The sequence below is a fragment of the Pongo pygmaeus genome, chromosome 8 (assembly GCF_028885625.2).
Source record: "Pongo pygmaeus isolate AG05252 chromosome 8, NHGRI_mPonPyg2-v2.0_pri, whole genome shotgun sequence".
NCBI classification, from domain to species: domain Eukaryota; kingdom Metazoa; phylum Chordata; class Mammalia; order Primates; family Hominidae; genus Pongo; species Pongo pygmaeus.
In genome coordinates, this window is record NC_072381.2 from 51,788,841 (window position 1) to 51,808,589 (window position 19,749).

Below are 19,749 nucleotides of genomic sequence, written 5' to 3' on the forward strand. Positions count from 1 at the left end.
TTCAGCATTGTCTATCTCTTGCACCGGTGAATCTGTGTCTTACAGCCAATAAACATGCCAAAAGACAACAAAAACCTTTTTCTCTGGGTAACAGCCACTTTTCAAGCTGTCTTCTTTCTGCTTCTCTCCGGTGCCATTTTTCTTAGTTGGAGGCTATACTTCATGCCCTGCTTCCCTCTTCATATCCCCTGGCAGTCCGGGCCCCTGTAGTAGTCTCCTGCCCTCAAGTCTTCATATGCACACTTAGCTGAGTCACACCTGCTTGAAACCAGCTCTTTGCTGTTTTCCTGTGTTTTCAGGACAAAGACCAAAGTTCTCACGGTCACCTACCAAGCAGTAACCTGGCCTGACCCTTTTTTCTACTGGCCTTTCTTATCCCACCTTTCTCTTTCTCAACTCTGGCCACAATAGTCAGTCCTTAGCCTCCCAAGTTCACCCAGCTTCTGAACTTCAGAACCTTCCCTCAGGTACTTCCTTCTGTTCCAAACACTTGCCACTACCCCTCCCCTAGTCCACGTCCACACACCCATCTGAGTGCAGACCAGAAGGTTTTATCTCCTAGGAGGCTTTTTCTGACCTTACCTTGAAAGGACTGAAAGGACTGGATGGGCCTGTGATTCTTTTTCATAGCTTCAAAACAACTTCTAGCAATTTATCCCAATTGTAGTGAATACCTTGCTTACACATGGCCCTGCATGTAGTAGGCATAAATGTATTTTTTGACTCCGTTTCTCTTCCTACTCCTCAAATGTTTCATTTTTTAAGGTTGCACCCCTTTCAGGGACAGGAGTTATGTTTCCTCTCATGTTCAGTTCTGTGGTACTACCTCTGCTCAGTCCCCAGACTCAGGTTCTCCTGGTTCTGTGACTCAGCCTGGTCCCTTTCCTTAATTCCATATATATCCAATCCAGTTTTGCTGAGTCTCTCTGTCACGTGCCTCACATGTGCAATGCTCCTCTCCTGGTCCTCTGGCTCCTGGACTCAGTGGAAAGGTGCTGACACCACAGGAGGTTCTCTCCTGGAGCCAGCACAGCTGGACACTGCTGCCAGCCTATTCTTCCCCAGGAAGGATCAGCAAAATTTCTCCACTGATTACCATGTAAAACACAAACACTGGGGCTTGGTGTTTTTGTCCTGGTTCATTTACCTCTTCATTCTTATTTTTGTTTAGAGACAGGGTCTCACTCTATTGCCCAGGCTGGAGTGCCGTGGCACAACCATGGCTCACTGCAGCCTCAACCTCCTGGGCTCAAGCGTGCCTCCCAGGTAGCTGGGATTATAGGTGTATACCACCACGCTTGGCTAATTTTTGTATTTTTTGGAAAGACAGGGTTTCCCCGTGTTGTCCAGGCTGGTCTCGAACTCCTGGGCTCAAGTGATCCACCCGCCTTGGCCACCCAAAGTGCTGAGATTATGGGAATGAGCCACTGCATCCAGCCTGCACTCTTACTTTCTATTACCTTTATAAATATGCCTTACCTTCAGACAATCTGAACTCTATTGTTTCTCTTCCTCTTATCCTCCAAATCTCTAAATGTTCATATTCTACCCATTTTCAAGGTCTAGCCCAAATATCTCCTCTAGAAAGTCTTATTTCAGAATTCATAATCTCCACTGTTGTATTACATTATTTCCATACCTTATCTGCTTATACGCCTTAGTTCCTCTTTAAATGGAAGCCCTCTGAGGGAAATATCAGAATTGAATGCTTCTTGATGTATGTTCTAGTGTCTTAGCATAGTGGGCTGCCCTGGTCAGTAAGTGTCCTGTTCCAGTGACAAGTATAGCGCAGCATATAAGTAAAGCTCAATCCATGTTCATTACGATTTAAGAATAGACAAGTAGACATAAAATAATATGCACATCAAGATTATGATTGAATGAGAAAAACCCAGGGATTCTCAACTTTTGATATAATCAGTCAAACTGTTAATTCTTGTAGACAGCAAATGCAGAAGCCTTGGGGCTTCCAGTGGGTACTCACATAGTGCCCTATGGTGCTGGCATAGGTATCAGCGATCCAGGACATCTCCCGCTCACCTGTGCTCATGTCTGGAGCAGGCACATCAATGCCAGGACCTGAGGGGGCACAGGGAAAGAGCAGCGCACCTATTTTTAAGAAAAATTCTTCTCGAACACAAAGATCCTTGCAAGTCTCTGTAAAAACCAAGTTACCATGTCTAGAAAACTTTAGATCTCATTTAGGTAGCTAATCAAAGCCATAGAAATATTCATTAAATGTTTCACTATAAAACGCAGACACATACAACATTACATAATAATTTCTCCCTCTGGCATTTACTTGCTATATGTTTAGAAGTTAGCTATGCACAACAGGTACAAGCCACTCTCTCTTGACCTCATTTCACTAACATGCAATTAGAGATAACAGAACCATTGTGTTCTATATAAGCAGGATTATTATGGTTAGGGAGTTGACAGGTATGAGATAGCAGAGTAACATGTTGCTTAGTAGGGGTATGAGCCCTCCTTACCAAGTAGAGAAAACGGGGAGAAGGTCATATTGCTAAAGCAATTGTGTTAAGCCCCATATTACTTTCACTTGTGGAAGAATGTGGCTGTGACCTATTATTTGACATTCAGCACATATAAGGTTTTAGGCCTTAGCTTTCAGTTCCTCAGATCATAGGAAATTAAAGTTTTAGGCTAACAAATTAGCTTACAGGCAATAACAGGAATCACTGACTACACTACTACTGACGGCTACAGTAAGATCTCTGATAAAAACATGTTAATTGATGCTCACTCAAATCTGTAAAGGTGCAGAAATACTCCTCTCAAACACACTAAAAATAAAAACAACCTAATTATCTTGTATGCCAATTAAATGAAATATGGTATACCTATGCAAAGTACTAAACAGCCATTAAAAAGGGTAACTTATATCCATGTAAATTACTTGGAATTATCATGAACATACATATGGAAAAAGGCAGGTTTCATACAGCATGTATAACACGTTCCCACTTATAATTTTTTTCTCTTCCCCTTTCTCTCTTCCCCCCCATATATATATATTGTTTATATTATTTCAACTGTAAAATACAAACTCATTTTTACAAAATGAAAAACACAACTTAAAAAATGGTTAAACTATTAGGCTGAGCACAGTGGCTCACGCCTGTAATCCCAGCACCCTGGGAGGCTGAGGAGGGCGGATCACGAGGTCAGGAGTTCGAGACCAGCCTGACCAACATGGTGAAACCCTGTCTTTACTAAAAATACAAAAATTAGCCAGGCGTGGTGGCACATGTCTGTAATCCCAGCTACTCCGGAGGCTGAGGCAGGAGAATCGCTTGAACGGAGGAGGCGGGGGTTGCAGTGAGCCAAGATCACGCCAGTGCACTCTAGCCTGGGCAACAGAGTAAGACTCTGTCTCAAAAAAAAAAAAAAAAAAAAAAAAAAAAGTTAAGCTAGTACACTATTATGTCCCCCCATAAAATAATTAAAGTTCTTTCTAAGGGCTATACCCAATTATTCCTATAAATTTTACTTTTTAGTCAACAGAATCAGTATATTATAATGTTTTTCTATAACTCAGGGGCCCAAGGCCTAAATAATAAACTTTTTTGAACAAGCTGTGATGTAATGGATACAGGGCTGGTATAAGACAACTTTGAAATGGTCAAGGATCGCTTTTTATACCCCGACCCTCTCCACCTCCCACCTAATCTGTAACTCTATGTCTTAGCACCCTTCCCTTAGTTACCTTAAAAATCTCATGAAGTCAATGACAACAACAACAACAACAACAAAATCTCGTGAAGTCTAACCCCACACTGCACTTGGAAAGATTAATGCCATATTCTAGCCTCATCCACTGACAAAAGGGCTCTCTGGCACTCTCCAGCTCCTATTTGCTCACTTTCCATTCCTTTAGTGACATACCTCTCTGCTGGAGGTCAGTACAACTTTGTTTAACCACTCCTTTTCTCCCAATGTACAAATGACAAATTGGTCCTGAATCTTTCTAGAGGTATCTACAAAAGCATTATGCTTGCTTCAGGATTAAATAAGCTTGTTACCTCAAACAACAATTCCAACTAGGCCGGGGCAGTGCCTTATGCCTGTAATCCCAGCACTTTGGGAGGCCGAGGTAGGAGGATGGCTTGAGTCCAGGAATTTGAGACAAGCCTGGACAACATAGTGAGATCCTGTCTTGATTAAACAATACATTTAAAAAACAAAAAACTGGCTGGGTGCAGTGGCTCACGCCTGTAATCCCAGCACTTTGGGAGGCCGAGGTGGGCTGATCACGAGGTCAAAAGAGAGAGACCATCCTGGCCAATGTGGTGAAACCCCGTCTCTACTAAAAATACAAAAATTAGCTGGGGGTGGAGGCAAGTGCCCATAGTCCCAGCTACTCGGGAGGCTGAGACAGGAGAATTGCTTGAACCAGGGAGGCAGACGTCACAGTGAGCCGAGATCACGCCACTGAGCTCCAGCCTGGTGACAGAACGAGACTCTGTCTCAAAATCAAAAAAACAAAAAACAATTCCAATTGGAGAAGGGCTCTGGCAAGTGGCAAGTCTGAAACACATGGTTTGTAAATCAGAAACACGTAATGATAAAATCCTTCTCAAAAACAGTCTATACATGCTAAACGTGAAACAGCTTCTGCCATCCAAAACAAAATCACAAGGTATTAGTTATTAGGCTTATGAGTTTTCTACTCCATACAAAACTAATGTATAGGGATACACAGATTACAAGTAGTTCCTGAGGCCGGGCGCAGTGCTCATGCCTGTAATCCTAGCACTTTGGGAGACTGAGGCGAGTGGATCACGAGGTCAGGAGATCGACACCATCCTGGCTAACATAGGGAAACCCTGTCTCTACTAAAAATACAAAAAATTAGCCGGGCGTGGTGGCGGGTGCCTGTAGTCCCAGCTTCTTGGGAGGCTGAGGCAGGAGAATGGCGTGAACCCAGGAGGCGGAGCTTGCAGTGAGCCGAGATCATGCCACTACACTCTAGCCTGGGTGACACAGCAAGACTCTGTCTCAAAACAAAAACAAAAACAAAAACAAAAAACAAGTAGTTCCTGAATAACAGATATATTCTTCTTGTTTTTTTTAAAATTTTTATTTTTTGAGACAGAGTTATACTCTTGTTGCCCAGGCTGGAGTACAATGGCATGATCTCGGCTCACGGCAACCTCTGCCTTCCAGGTTCAAGCAATTCTCCTGCCTCAGCCTCCTGAGTAGCTGGGATTACAGGTACCTGCCTGGCTAATTTCTTTTAATTTTTAGTAGAGATGGGCTTTTACCATGTTGGCCAGGCTGGTCTCGAACTCCTGACCTCAGGTGATCCACCCGCCTCAGCCTCCCAAAGTGCTGGGATTACAGGCATGAGCCACCACGCTCAGCCTGACAGATAAATTCTTATATAGAGAACAGGTATGAGGCAGAAGTTAATCTTTTTTAAAAAAGCAACTTTTCTAACAGCATGTGGCTATAGAATAGGAGATGAAAGGGTAATTTTGGTACACAGAGATATAAGCGGATGAGAAGGGTGGAGACATCAGGGTCCTGCAGAACTTTACATAGGTGATATTTACACTCACACAAGAGAATGAACATTGACCTTTCAAAAGCTTTTCCCAAAGCAGACAAAGAAGGAACACTTCTCAATTCATTCCATGAGGCTAGAACTGTCCTGATACAAAGACTAGACAAAAACATCATAAGAAAACTATATACCAATGTCACTTACAATAGCATTAAAAGGAATAAAATATTTAGTTGTAAGACTTCCATGTAAGACTTCTACAATGAGAACTACAAAACATCATTGAAAGAAATCAAGAGACCTAAATAAATGGAAAGACATCTCATATTCAGCATTGGAAGGCTTAATACGGTTAAGATGGCAATACTGGTCGGGTGCAGTGGCTCATGCCTATAATCCCAGAATTTTGGGAAGCTGAGGTGGGAAGATTGCTTGAGCTCAGGAGTTTGAGACCAGTCTGGGATACGTGATGAGACCTTGTCTCTACAAAAAATTAAAAAATTAGCTAGGCACAGTTGTGCACCCCTGTGGTTCTAGCTGCTTGGGAGGGTGAGGTGAGAGGATTGCTTGAGCCCAGGAGGTCAAGGTTGCAGTGACTGCTGCCTGGTACTCCAGCCTGGGTGAAAGGGCAAAACCTTTTTGGGGAGGGTGGGGAAGACGGCAATACTTCACAAATTAGTGTACAGATTCAATGAAATTCCTATAAAAATCCCAGCCTCAGGGTAGCGTGATGCCTCCAGCGTTGTTCTTTTGGCTTAGGATTGACTTGGCGATGCGGGCTCTTTTTTGGTGCCATATGAACTTTAAAGTAGTTTTTTCCAATTCGGTGAAGAAAGTCATTGGTAGCTTGATGGGGATGGCATTGAATCTATAAATTACCTTGGGCAGTATGGCCATTTTCACAATATTGATTCTTCCTACCCATGAGCATGGAATGTTCTTCCATTTCTTTGTATCCTATTTCATTGAGCAGTGGTTTGTAGTTCTCCTTGAAGAGGTCCTTCACGTCCCTTGTAAGTTGGATTCCTAGGTATTTTATTCTCTTTGAAGCAATTGTGAATGGGAGTTCACTCATGATTTGGCTCTCTGTTTGTCTGTTATTGGTGTATAAGAATGCTTGTGATTTTTGTACATTGATTTTGTAACCTGAGACTTTGCTGAAGTTGCTTATCAGCTTAAGGAGATTTTGGGCTGAGACTATGGGGTTTTCTAGATATACAATCATGTCATCTGCAAAGAGGGACAATTTGACTTCCTCTTTTCCTAATTGAATACCCTTTATTTCCTTCTCCTGCCTAATTGCCCTGGACAGAACTTCCAACACTATGTTGAATAGGAGTGGTGAAAGAGGGCATCCCTGTCTTGTGCCAGTTTTCAAAGGGAAAGCTTCCAGTTTTTGCCCATTCAGTATGATATTGGCTGTGGGTTTGTCATAGATAGCTCTTATTATTTTGAGATATGTCCCATCAATACCTAATTTATTGAGAGTTTTTAGCATGAAGGGTTGTTGAATTTTGTCAAAGGCTGTTTCTGCATCTATTGAGATAATCATGTGGTTTTTGTCTTTGGTTCTGTTTACATGCTGGATTACATTTATTGATTTGCGTATATTGAACCAGCCTTGCATCCCAGGGATGAAGCCTACTTGATCATGGTGGATAAGCTTTTTGATGTGCTGCTGGATTCGGTTTGCCAGTATTTTATTGAGGATTTTTGCATCAATGTTCATCAAGGATATTGGTCTAAAATTCTCTTTTTTGGTTGTGTCTCTGCCCAGCTTTGGTATCAGGATGATGCTGGCCTCATAAAATGAGTTAGAGAGGATTCCCTCTTTTTCTATTGATTGGAGTAGTTTCAGAAGGAATGGTACCAGTTCCTCCTTGTACCTCTGGTAGAATTTGGCTGACAAAGGGCTAATATCCAGATTCTACAATGAACTCAAACGAATTTACCAGAAAAAAACAAACAACCCCATCAAAAAGTGGGCGAACGACATGAACAGACACTTCTCAAAAGAAGACATTTATGCAGCCAAAAAACACATGAAAAAATGCTCACCATCACTGGCCATCAGAGAAATGCAAATCAAAACCACAATGAGATACCATCTCACACCAGTTAGAATGGCGATCATTAAAAAGTCAGGAAACAACAGGTGCTGGAGAGGATGTGGAGAAATAGGAACACTTACACTGTTGGTGGGACTGTAAACTAGTTCAACCATTGTGGAAGACAGTGTGGCGATTCCTCAGGGATCTAGAACTAGAAATACCATTTGACCCAGCCATCCCATTACTGGGTATATACCCAAAGGACTATAAATCATGCTGCTATAAAGACACATGCACACATATGTTTACTGCGGCACTATTCACAATAGCAAAGACTTGGAACCAACCCAAATGTCCAACAACGATAGACTGGATTAAGAAAATATGGCACATATACATCATGGAATACTATGCAGCCATAAAAAATGATGAGTTCATGTCCTTTGTAGGGACATGGATGAAATTGGAAGTCATCATTCTCAGTAAACTATTGCAAGAACAAAAAACCAAACACCGCATATTCTCACTCATAGGTGGGAATTGAACAATCAGAACACATGGACACAGGAAGGGGAACATCACACTCTGGGGACTGTTGTGGGATGGGGGGAGGGGGGAGGGGGGAGGGAAAGCTTTAGGAGATATACCTAATGCTAAATGACGAGTTAATGGGTGCAGCACACCAGCATGGCACATGTATACATATCTAACTAACCTGCACATTGTGCACATGTACCCTAAAACTTAAAAGTATAATAATAATAAAAAAATTTCCAGCCTCTTTTTTTCTTTTGTTTTGCAGAAATTTACAAGCTGATGCTAAACACATATGTGACAGGATCAGGGTTCAGGCTCAGGTCTGAGCCTCAATCTGACACTCTCTGTGGAATGGGCAGTCAGGAAATAACAGATAAATAACATCAAATTTGAAGGTTTGCTGAGGAGTGAGAGAAAAAACTCCCTTTGCCTACCTCCTAGGCTTCAAAGCTGTCTGGGCCAAGATGTCAATTTAGCTGCATCCTGGGTCAATGAGGCTTTTGCACATTAAGCAAATAAATCAAATTACTAGAGTTTAAGCTGTGTTTTCTTTCAGTATTCCAATGATTCACTTTTTGACCTTTGGAATTATTAGGTACTTGTCAAGACTGATAAAATTAAGCTGGAGATATTGCAGATATGGGCGATAAATATGACTGAATAAAGTCTGAAACCATTCAAGACTATAAAACGTGTTTGAGATTTAGGGGAAGAGGAAAGACCTTTTAAAAATTATTAAGGCTATTAACAGGCTGAACATGACTTCAATTCACCATATCTCAGAATCAGTAGGCACTTCTATAAAAGTGTGAGTGAGATAGTTGACCCATGTTAACAGGCTCCATTTAATGATGCACAAGTTCACAGTAGCGCTGGGTATGCGGCATGTCAAAGGCCCAAATGCCTTTTATTATGAAAGATAGGCCAAATCTAGTCAAGTTTTAGAGTTACCTAAACTTACTGTATTTCTATATTAGGTTATTTCATGACATTTATTTCATGACTCTTTTTTCCTAAAAACGAATCTGAATAGCTTTATTTCTTTTCACTTTCTTCTTGAAATGTGGTCTCGTTTTGTCGTTCAGGCCAGAGTGTGGCAGGCCAGAGTGCAGTGGCACAATCACAGCTCACTGCAGCCTCAACCTCCCAGGCTTAAGGGATTCTCCCATCTTAGTAGCTGGGACCACAGGCATGCACCATCACGCTTGGATAATGTTTTCATTTTTTGTAGAGATGGGGTCTTGCTATATTGCCCAGGGTGGTCTCAAACTTCCGGGCTCAAGTGATCCTCCCACCTCAGCCTCCAAAAATGCTGGGATTACAACCACCAGCCACCATGCCCAGCCTTTATAGTTTAATTTCATGATAACTTGTGGGGGAAATGCTAAGAAAGGAAAGTAGAGAAAAATACACTTTATTTCCTATTTAAGTAGACCTTATTTTTTTTTAACTATACTGATAATGATAGGGCAAGTATTCTATTATTAAGTAACAATTAACACTCTTTTTTTTTTTTTTTTTGAGACGGAGTCTCGCTCTGTTGCCCAGGCTGGGGTGTAGTGGTGTGATCTTGGCTCACTGCAAGCTCTGCCTCCCGGGTTCATGCCTTTCTCCTGCCTCAGCCTCCCGAGTAGCTGGGACTACAGGCAACCGCGACCACGCCCGGCTAATTTTTTGTGTTTTTAGTAGAGACGGGGTTCCTACTAAACCCAATTAGCCAGAATGGTCTCAATCTCCTGACCTCGTGATCCACCTGCCTTGGCACTTTGAAGTGCTGGGATTACAGGTGTGAGCCACCATGCCCAGCAGTAACTATTAACATTCTATTAACTATACTGATAGGATAAGCATTCTATAAAGTAATTATGTATATTCTATTCAAACAAATTAGAAGCCTTCTAGATAAAACAAAAATATAGGTTTAAACTGCCTGAAAATTAAAGGGTACATGACAAATACTTACATATCATAGAAAAGAACATTCAGATTGCGCACAAAGAACATATCAACACAGATAATAGTAAGATACAAAAACATCAAGCAAACAAAGATTAGTATTTTCAGAAATGTTGTATGTTTGGCAAAAGCTCCTATAACAAATAGTAGGAGGCCGGGCACAGTGGCTCATGTCTGTAATACCAGCACTTTGGGAGTCCGAGATGGGTGGATCACCTGACGTCAGGAGTTCAAGCCCAGTCTGACCAACATGGCAAAACCCCATCTCTAGTAAAAATACAAAAATCAGCTGGGTGTGGTGGCACATGCCTGTAATCTCAGCTACTTGGGAGGCTGAGACAAGAGAATTGCTTGAACCCAGGAGGCGGACGAGATCACACCACTGCACTCTAGTCTGGGCAACAGAGTGAGACTCCGTCTCAAAAAAAAAAAAAAAAAAAAAAAAAAAAAAAAATTTTTTTAGGTGTTCCCACTTTATACCAAAAACTATGTGGCTACACATACCAATAAAGCCCTTTTTTGCTAGCTCCATGGTGAACCTCCTTGTGATCTTTTCCAATTCATTATCCTGTAAAATAAGAAAACAACAAAAACAAAAGAAAAAATTGATATAAAAATCGCTTGAGATTATAGCTAGCATCTTATTTTCTATTTATAGTACATTCTCATATGTCTTCTCATGTAATCCTTAGAACAACTCACAAAGTAGGCATTGCTATTTTAAAGGTCAGAAAACAAGGGATCAAAAAAGTAGGTTATAAAAACAAGATAGTAGAACTAGGGTTCAAATTCCCATTGTATTAATTCCCCCACTGAAAAATACACTAAATCTTAATTAAGATTAATTTAAATATAATTATATTCCATTTAAATGGTGAATTTTAAAGAGAATAAAAATCATGCATTTATGTTTGTATATACATAATTTAGTATTATGTAAAGCATTGTGACAATCAGTTTGAATTAACTTGGAACTGACTGGATAAAAAGTAAGGTTTTTATAGTCTTAGTTGAGATATTTGTCACTAGAATGAGATCCTGACATAAAAACTTCAGATCACAGTAATACTTTTTTCTTTTTGAGACAGAATCTTGCTCTGTTACCCAGGCTGGAGTGCAGCGGTGAAATCTTGGCCAACCTCTGCCTCCTGGGTTCAAGCAATTCTCATGCCTGAGCCTCCCAAGTAGCTGGGATTACAGGTGTGCACCACTTCGCCTGGCTAATCAGATTACAGTATTTCTTAAATATGAGTATAAGTGTCTAAGTGAAGACATTATATAAATATGGGTATAAGTGTGTAAGTGAAGATATCAATTACCTTTTAATTAAGAAAAAATAAAACGAAAAGCAAAAAAGTAAAACAAAAGACTCATAAAAACAAAACCAAACAAAACAGAAAATGATAAAGGATATAGATATTAAGTAGGTGATCTTTATATGGCAAAACACTCTATGAGTTAATTCGTTACATTTTTCTATTCCATTTGAAAAGCAATGGGGACTACTGATCTCACTGATATGGGGGATACAGAGAAGCCCAGTAATTTCAACTCCTTCATAAATGCACTGTGTGCACAAATGTCACTTTGAGGCCGGGTGCGGTGGCTCATGCCTGCAATCCTAGCACTCTGGGAGACGAAGGCAGGTGGATCACCTGAGGTCAGGAGTTCAAGGACAGCCTTGCCAACGTGGTGAAATCCCCTCTCTACTAAAAATACAAAAATTTGTCAGGCATGGTGGCGTGCACCTGTAATCCCAGTTACTGGATCAAGGAGAATTGCTTGAACCTGGGAGGCAGAGGTTGCCGTGAGCCGAGATCGTGCCATTTTACTCCAGCCTGAACAACAGAGCAAGACTCTGTCTCAAAAAAACAAAAATAACAACAACAAAAAACAAATATCACTTTCATACTTACGGTATAGTTCTTGGGATTGATTTTAACACCAGCTTTAGCACCCCCAAACGGCACATCTGAAAGAGAAGGCTGATGGTTCCTATTCCATATAAATGTTAAAAAGTAAAATGACAGAAAGCACCACACAATATTAGAGAAACGTGATGCTTTAAGCTTGAATTTCTGAAAATTCAATAAATAAACCTACCATCATTTTCTAAACTGTACTTTAAACAACATTTTATTGAACAGAAATTGTTCAATAAAATTGGCTAACCAAGTTCTAATATATATTTAATCAGTGCTCTTTACCACTTCTAAAAGATAATAGCTTATTTACTATCCTTCTACCATAATTTGGTCTTATTTACAGAATGTGTTGAGGAATTGAAAACAAAGATCTAGACTTAAAATCCAATTATCTCCTATTTAAAAAATCCCCCATGTAAAAAAAAAAAGCTATATCTTAATTTAGACTAACTGAAAAATGATGCAGGTCTTAAAGAGTACAACTTAAAAAAAAATCAGTTCTGATAAGGTATATTTCTATAGCATCTTAACAGTAACATGTGTGTAAACATATTTCCCCAGAGTTCTCATTAGGCAGCAAGAAAGGCGATCACTTACCAACCACTGCACACTTGTATGTCATCAGAGAAGCCAAAGCTTTTACTTCATCTACACTCACATCAGTGCTGTAACGGATACCTGGTGGTGTTTTTTTAAAAAATGTGTTGGGGTGGGTGAGAAAGAAGGGGTTATATTTAGAACAAACTTAAGTAAGCTTCAAAAAAGAAAGCCACAAATTGAAAATATCCACTTTTTACATTTTACACCTAAGCTATGTCCAAAAACACTTGAAGCAGCTCATATATCAGAACACCATGAAAAATGAATATAAAACGTTTTAAAAAGCTGCTAATAACAGTAACTATGATTTCACAAGACAAAAATCACCCTGCAATGAATTTCTGTACACTTTCCAGAAGGCTTTTTTATGTTCCTTTTACCTTTGGTTTGGGAGACCTGGTTGCAGGGAGTTTGAGAATTCAGCTTGCTTTTTTTGGGGGGAGGTAGGGGTGGGAAACAGGGTCTTGCTCTGCTGCTCAGGCTGAGTGTAGTGGCACAGACACGGCTTACTGTAGCCTCAACCTCCTGGGCTCAGGTAATCCTCCCACCTCAGCCTCCTGAGTAGCTGGGACCACAAGTGCACGCCACCATGCCCAGCTAATGTTTGAATTTTTTGTAGAGTCAAGATCTCACCATGTTGCCCAGGCTGGTCTCAAACTCCTGGGCTCAAGTGATCCTCCCACCTTGGCTTCCCAAAGTGCTGGGATTACAGGCATGAGCCGCTGTGCCTGGCAAGAATTCTACTTTCTGATAATTCACAAACATGGGCAATGAATAGTCACCAGGTTCAAAATACCGTATGTCTAAACAGAGGTTTTGGCTTCAAATGGGTATACTGAAAGAGATCCTTACCTGTTATTCTCCTCACCCACTGCCAACCTCTTTCAATCTGAAGATGAGAAAGCTATTTTCCCTTCCTGAGGTTGAGTGATTCCCTTCACCACTTCTGCAAGAAGGGGAGGTAGCCAAGCAGAGAGGTAACTAGTGCCCCTGTATCTAGTAGCCATTACGTGTTGGTATAGGGTATACAGGAAGTGGGGATGCCCACCGCTTTGGCTTTGGGGGTCTTGGTCAATTACCCTTTGAAGTTCTGGAGTGCTAAGCCACCTTTCTTTCTCTATAATCCATTGCTTCTCAATCCCAAGGAGGAAAGGCTGAGCAGGGTTGATGTTTGACCACACAGTGCTTGGGGCACTGGGTGTTTGTGTGTGAAGGATACCCACAAGAAGCTGCAGCATTTTTTCTACCCTCCCACTCCCAACAGATTCAGCCCCTCTCGAGGGGCTGGGTACAATTTCCACTGGGAGTCACAGGTAAGTAATGGGAGCCCCAGGGACAGCTCTTTTAAAGAATTCTGAGAATAAAATTTTTCAGATAGAAAATATACAATATCTCATGGACTGGCAGTTTGAGAGAACTTCCCTAGTCAATCTTAAAAGCTAGCTTTTTTACATGTTTCTGAAAACATCAACCTTAATATTGATAATGTTTTAAGAGAATTTATTTATTGTACACATGATCATAAAGAGCATATTCTAAAGCTGAACATACTTATTTGGTCTACTGTAAAAACAAATTATATTTAGAGGAGTATGTGCTTAGAACTATATCTTGTATATAATTGATTCTCAAATTGTGAAATAAATGTACTCATTATTAAACTTTTAGAATGCAAAATTACAGGTAATTTTTCTAGCACACAGCAGATATCTGTATAGCTCACTCCCCCATTTCATTCAGGTCTCTGTTAAAAACTTCATTCTGAGAGGCTCTCCCTGACCACTGTATTTAAAAGAGCACCTCTTTCTCACTCCCACTTTCCTGCCTCTCCTACCTTACTTGTTTCTTCAGATCGTTTATTATTACTGACTTTGCATTATACATGTGTTTATTATCTGGCTTCCCTACCTGGTAAGTTAGCACCACGAGGGCAGACTTTGTTATGTTCACTGCTTTAATTCCTGGTTCCTAACATAGAAATGGCATATATTAGGCACTCAAATACATGCTGAATTAATATATGAATATTCTGACTCTTAAAATTTAAAAAAGAAAGAAAAGCTATGGCCACAAAAACTTTTGACATACATGTTAAGTTTTAAATAACTTACCATAAGCCTCCATACATATCATGAAAGGACTCAAAGTATACAAAATTGGGGATGGGGGTGATGGGGAGATGATGGTCAAAAGGTACAAAGCCTCAATTAGACAGGAGGAATAAGTTTCTTTGAGCTAGATTGCACAGCATGGTGAATACAGTAAATAATAATAGTTATACATTTGGCCCAACATGGTAGTTCACACTTGTAATCCCAATACTGGAAGGCTGAGGTGGGAGGATCACTTGAGCTCAGGAGTTTGAAACCAGCCTGGCCAACATAGTGAGACCTCATTTCTACAACAACAAAAAGTACTGCACATTTCAAAATCACTGAGTAAATTTCAGATGTTCTCACCAGAAAAAATGATAATTATTTGCAATTGTTTCCAGAGGTGAACAGGTTAATCAGCTTGACTTAATTATGCAATGTTGTATTCATAAATCATAAAATTACTTTGTACCTCATAAATGTATACCTACAATTTGTCAATTTACAATTTAAAAAATAAAAAATTTAAAAAGTATTTCCAGTCAGATAAAGCCCACAGAAAAGGAAAAAAAAAAAACTGTAAATAATATTAAGATGAATCATTTGTATCTTAAAAAAAAATTGAGTTGGGCTTGGGGCCATGTGCGTATAGTCCCAGATGCTCAGGAGGCTGGGGCAGGAGAATTGCTTGGGGGCAGGAGAATTGCTTGAGCCCAGGAGTTGCAGGCTGCAGTGAGCTACGCTCAGGTCACTGCACTCCACCCCAGCAGCAGAGCCAGACCTTTTCTCCAAAAAAAAAAAAAAAAAAGAAAAAAAAAGAAAAAAAATTGTTTAAACACTAAAATGTACTTTTCAAATTATTCAAAATGCTTCTAAGTAATACCACATATTATTTAATGATAACTACACTAAGCCAGGAAAATGGTCAGGCGCTGTGCCCAGGCGACCCAGCCTGCACCATCCGCTTGCATGGAGGGGTGCTAACGCTGCTCTCCTAGGATGGGTATCACAACTGCGAGGAACATCACACATGGGGAATCTGGCACGGTGCCCTGCAAGTGGTCAACAGGCAAATCTCAACTATTACCACTGCTATAACAAGTATTACAAAGTAATGGCATGTAACAAAGCAATTAAAAAGTCTAAACTGACAGGAGTTTGAACAAATGACTTAATAAACCTTGGTTTCATTACTTCTACATAAATTCACAGGAAGTGGTAAAACAATGTATTAATTAAGAACTAGTATTTCTTCTCCCACACATAAATCACTTTTTCCATTGCTCTTTTAGAGCCTGTGGAAGTCATCACTACATTATTTTTCGTTTTCCTTGCTTTCTTAAGTGGAGGAAAAGTTACTTTCTTTTAACTTAGAAACATAAGAATTTTAACTTGCATTTAGCAGGGAGCTAAAAACTGCTGGAAACAATGATATTCATAAATCAAACAGAAGCATTCAAATGGCAAGCCTAATATTCTAGAAATAAATGCTATTAAAAATTAGAAACCAGACCCCTCCTTCCACACAACAGTGTAAACAGAATGTCCATTTTATCATAAGTCATGGAATGATATGAGTCAGAAACTGTGTGTGTATAACAAAAGACATGTTCCGCTGGATGGAACCCAGGAATTCTTGTTTGTAAAATTAAATTTTCTTTCCCAGCTACACCCATTTAGAGAGCTCAACTGCTAAACAGTGAAGAGAAGCAGTTTCACAAATTACCTCTCACACCACAGGCATTTTCTGTAGGCTATGAACCAACAAAGGTTTAGTGAATGGAAGCACAGGAGGAGCTATAAAGAAAGTAGCAGCTTAGTGGAAGAAGCCCGGAGCCAACAGAGCAGGGACAGGGAGGGGATAGAAATGAATGCAAGTGATATTGCCTGGGCTAAAGAAGAAACATTTTCACTTTAACTTTCTAGTTAACCAGTGATACATACATGTTTTTAATTCTACAAATTGGCAAATATCGAGTACTGGGCTACCTAAACTGGTAGTCCGAAAAACAAAAAATTTTAAAGTGCACCCATTAATAAAATACTCTGCAGCAATACTTGACACAAAACAATCTCCAATAAGACACGACATACCCACACATAGAAAAAGCCAGTTACTCTTCCTTCTCTGGGTTTGGAAACCAAAGAAAACTATCAAAAATATACTGTCACCTGAAAATAAGACTTAACTACATTCTAAGGGACACTAAGAGATTTAAGTAGGGGCCGGATGTGGTGGCTCACGCCTATAATCCCAGCACTTTGAGAGGCCGAGCTGGGCAGATCACTTGAGGTCAGGAGTTTGAGACCAGCTTGGCCAACTTGGTGAAACCCCATCTTTACTGAAAATACAAAAATTAGCTGGGCATGGTGGCACACTCCTGTAGTCTCAGCTACTCACAAGGCTAAGGCGGAGGTTACAGAGAGCTGAGATTGTACCACTGCATTCCAGCCTGGGCAACAGTTTGAGACTCTGTCTCAAAAAAATTAAAAAAAAAAAAAAAAAAAAAAAAAAAAGTAAGAATATGACTGCAAAAAGGAAGGTACTCAACTCAATGGATTGGGAAAAATTAGCACAACTGGAGAATGTGAAGGACAAAATGATGTGACATATACCTCAAAGTTCTGAAAGGCACGGAAAGCCTAGCACTTTTGAATGCCTACTCCCATTGAAATATACTCAATTTGAAGTTGTTCAAAAAAGTCAAATAATAGGAAAATACATATACATACAAGAAAATCAGAAAATCTTAAAATATTTAAGCCAAAATGAAGCAAGAAGGATCTCATGTGGTCTGAATATTGTCACTTTTTATGAAACCGAGCCTTTCCTCCTTCAGCCGAGAAGGCTGAAGGTGAACAGGACCAACAGAGATCAAACAGGGGCACACAACAGAAACTAGGAGGAGGAAGGAAGAGATGTTTTATTCCAGAAATGGAGGAAAGTAAATTATATTTTTGTATCCCAAAGTGTTGGAGGGTTAGGCATGGTGGCTCATGCCCGTAGTCCTAGCACATTGGGAGGCTGAGGCAGAAGAACTTGAGCTCAGGTGTTTAAGACCAGCCTGGACAACATAGTGAGATCCCATCTCTACACACACACACACACACACACACACACACACACACACACACACACACACATCTTAAAACTCTGTTAGACTCCATTGATGCATTACTAGTGTTTGGGATCAACTGGGTCTCTGGTCAACTGTGCTAGTAGGAATGAAGGTAAATACTTTTAACAAAGAGCAGGAGTCCATGGCTGGCTAAGATAGACAGTGAATGGGCTTGGTACACAGGTGTCAGCCACAGAACTGATGCCATTAGAAACATGGCCTAAAAATCTAGGCCACCTTGCTGACAAAGTCATCTGTGCATCCAGCTCACCAGAGGAAACTAAAGACACACCACCCATGACGTTTATTATTTATCAATCTCAGTAAAGCTGGAGGAAGGGCTAGGGGATAGAATGACGTATGCACTACAATGGGAACTTTTAAATCATTCCTTCTATTCTGAACAGAAACTGACTAAACAGTTATTTTATGTTAACTGGTATCCAGATGTTTCCAAAGAATATTAGTGAAATGCAGACATCTGCAACTACATACAGTACAAAGCACTGATCTGATTTTTAACTTAATTACCACAGATATTCCTTAGTATGCTCAAGTCTAATGAGCAGTGCATGCTAAGTTTTTCTAGGAGAAATAAAAATCAAAAGCAAAAACTAGCTTAAGTTGCTATAGCGATGAAGAAAACAAACCAGCTCATTACTTTAAAAAAGATTCAGTGAAAACCACAACTGACTAAGCTTGAATTTTTTTCCTTTTCCTAGCTGACTCAAAAGCAAACACACAAAAGCCTCCAGCTAGAGTCACTGTTTTTTTTTATAATTAGTCTTTAATAAAACATTTATGAAAATTCAAGTGGTTTTGAAATTACTTGAACCTGGTTCTCTTAATAGGGTTTGATTTATTCATCAGAAATCTAATTTCCAGCTGCACTCTCTCACTTTTCAGGAACTATTTATTCAATAACCAAGAGTTCTACCAGAAGCACAGAACCACCAGAAAAGCAAAAAGGCCTCAGAACAACTCTTAATATTTAGAAGTTAACACTCTTGCCACTTACTCATCAGATTGTATTTTTTCACTTAATATTAATGTACCTTCTAACCCACAATAATGTAGCATAACTTAATTTAAAATGAAGAGAGGAAGGTTAGAAACAGGGAAGAACTCTCAATGACCACCCGCAAGTAATGACCACCTGAAATACTATGTCTCAGATAAAAATTCAGACATTCAGCATGGGGAAGGAGCACTGCATATAGGAGTGGTGGCTCACGTGTGTAATCCCAGCACTTTGGGAGGCTGAGGTGGGCAGATCATTTGAGGTAGGAGTTCGAGACCAGCCTGGCCAACATGATGAAACCCTGTCTCTACTAAACACACAACAAAATTAGCTGGGCGTGGTGGTGCACACCTGTAATCCCAGCTACTGGGGAGGCTGAGGCAGGAGAATCGCTTAAACCTGGGAGACGGAGGTTGCAATGAGCGGAGATTGCACCACTGCACTTCAGCCTGGGCGACAGAGAGTGAGACTCCGTCTCCAAAAAAAAAAAAAAAAACCAGAAAAATTATACTTTAATTGCTTTAGCAGCATCAATGTACTGTTTTGTATAAAATAGGCAAATACCATCTTAGATTTTTAATCCAGTGTCTAAATCTTTTATTTTAACCTGAATAAATTTTGAAGAGGTAACTAAGCTTTCTGGGAAGCAAATGTTTAGCTGATATTAGAAAAATATAACCTATTGACAGATCAAAGAAAAAAAGGAAGAATACCTTTCTCTTTAAAAATTTAAAATTATAATACATATGTATGTATTTCTATCAAAATTTAAATACAAAAAGAAAGCTGAAGACTCCCTTGACTTCCACTTGTGACCCGTCTTCTCCTTAGCGGTGACTATTCTTAGCAATGTAAGTGTATATCCTTCCAAATCATGTTCCCTGCAATTATATATGTACATATCCATAAAACATACA

The 19,749-nt window shown here is 39.9% G+C and overlaps 1 protein-coding gene across 2 annotated transcripts in view; it reads right to left on the reverse strand.

The window, feature by feature from the left end:
• The window catches only part of GLUD1 (glutamate dehydrogenase 1), a 44,412-nt gene that overhangs the window by 15,498 nt on the left and 9,165 nt on the right, over positions 1 to 19,749 (reverse strand). The window contains exons 2-5 of one of the 2 annotated variants that reach the window (XM_054436245.2): positions 12,597 to 12,677; positions 11,991 to 12,046; positions 10,579 to 10,642; positions 1,985 to 2,079 (exon numbers count right to left, since the gene is read on the reverse strand). In XM_054436245.2, the coding sequence (XP_054292220.1) occupies positions 1,985 to 2,079; positions 10,579 to 10,642; positions 11,991 to 12,046; positions 12,597 to 12,677 (296 nt within the window). The remainder of the gene's footprint in view (positions 1 to 1,984; positions 2,080 to 10,578; positions 10,643 to 11,990; positions 12,047 to 12,596; positions 12,678 to 19,749) is intronic. The other variant, XM_063669861.1, reaches the window with a different exon arrangement.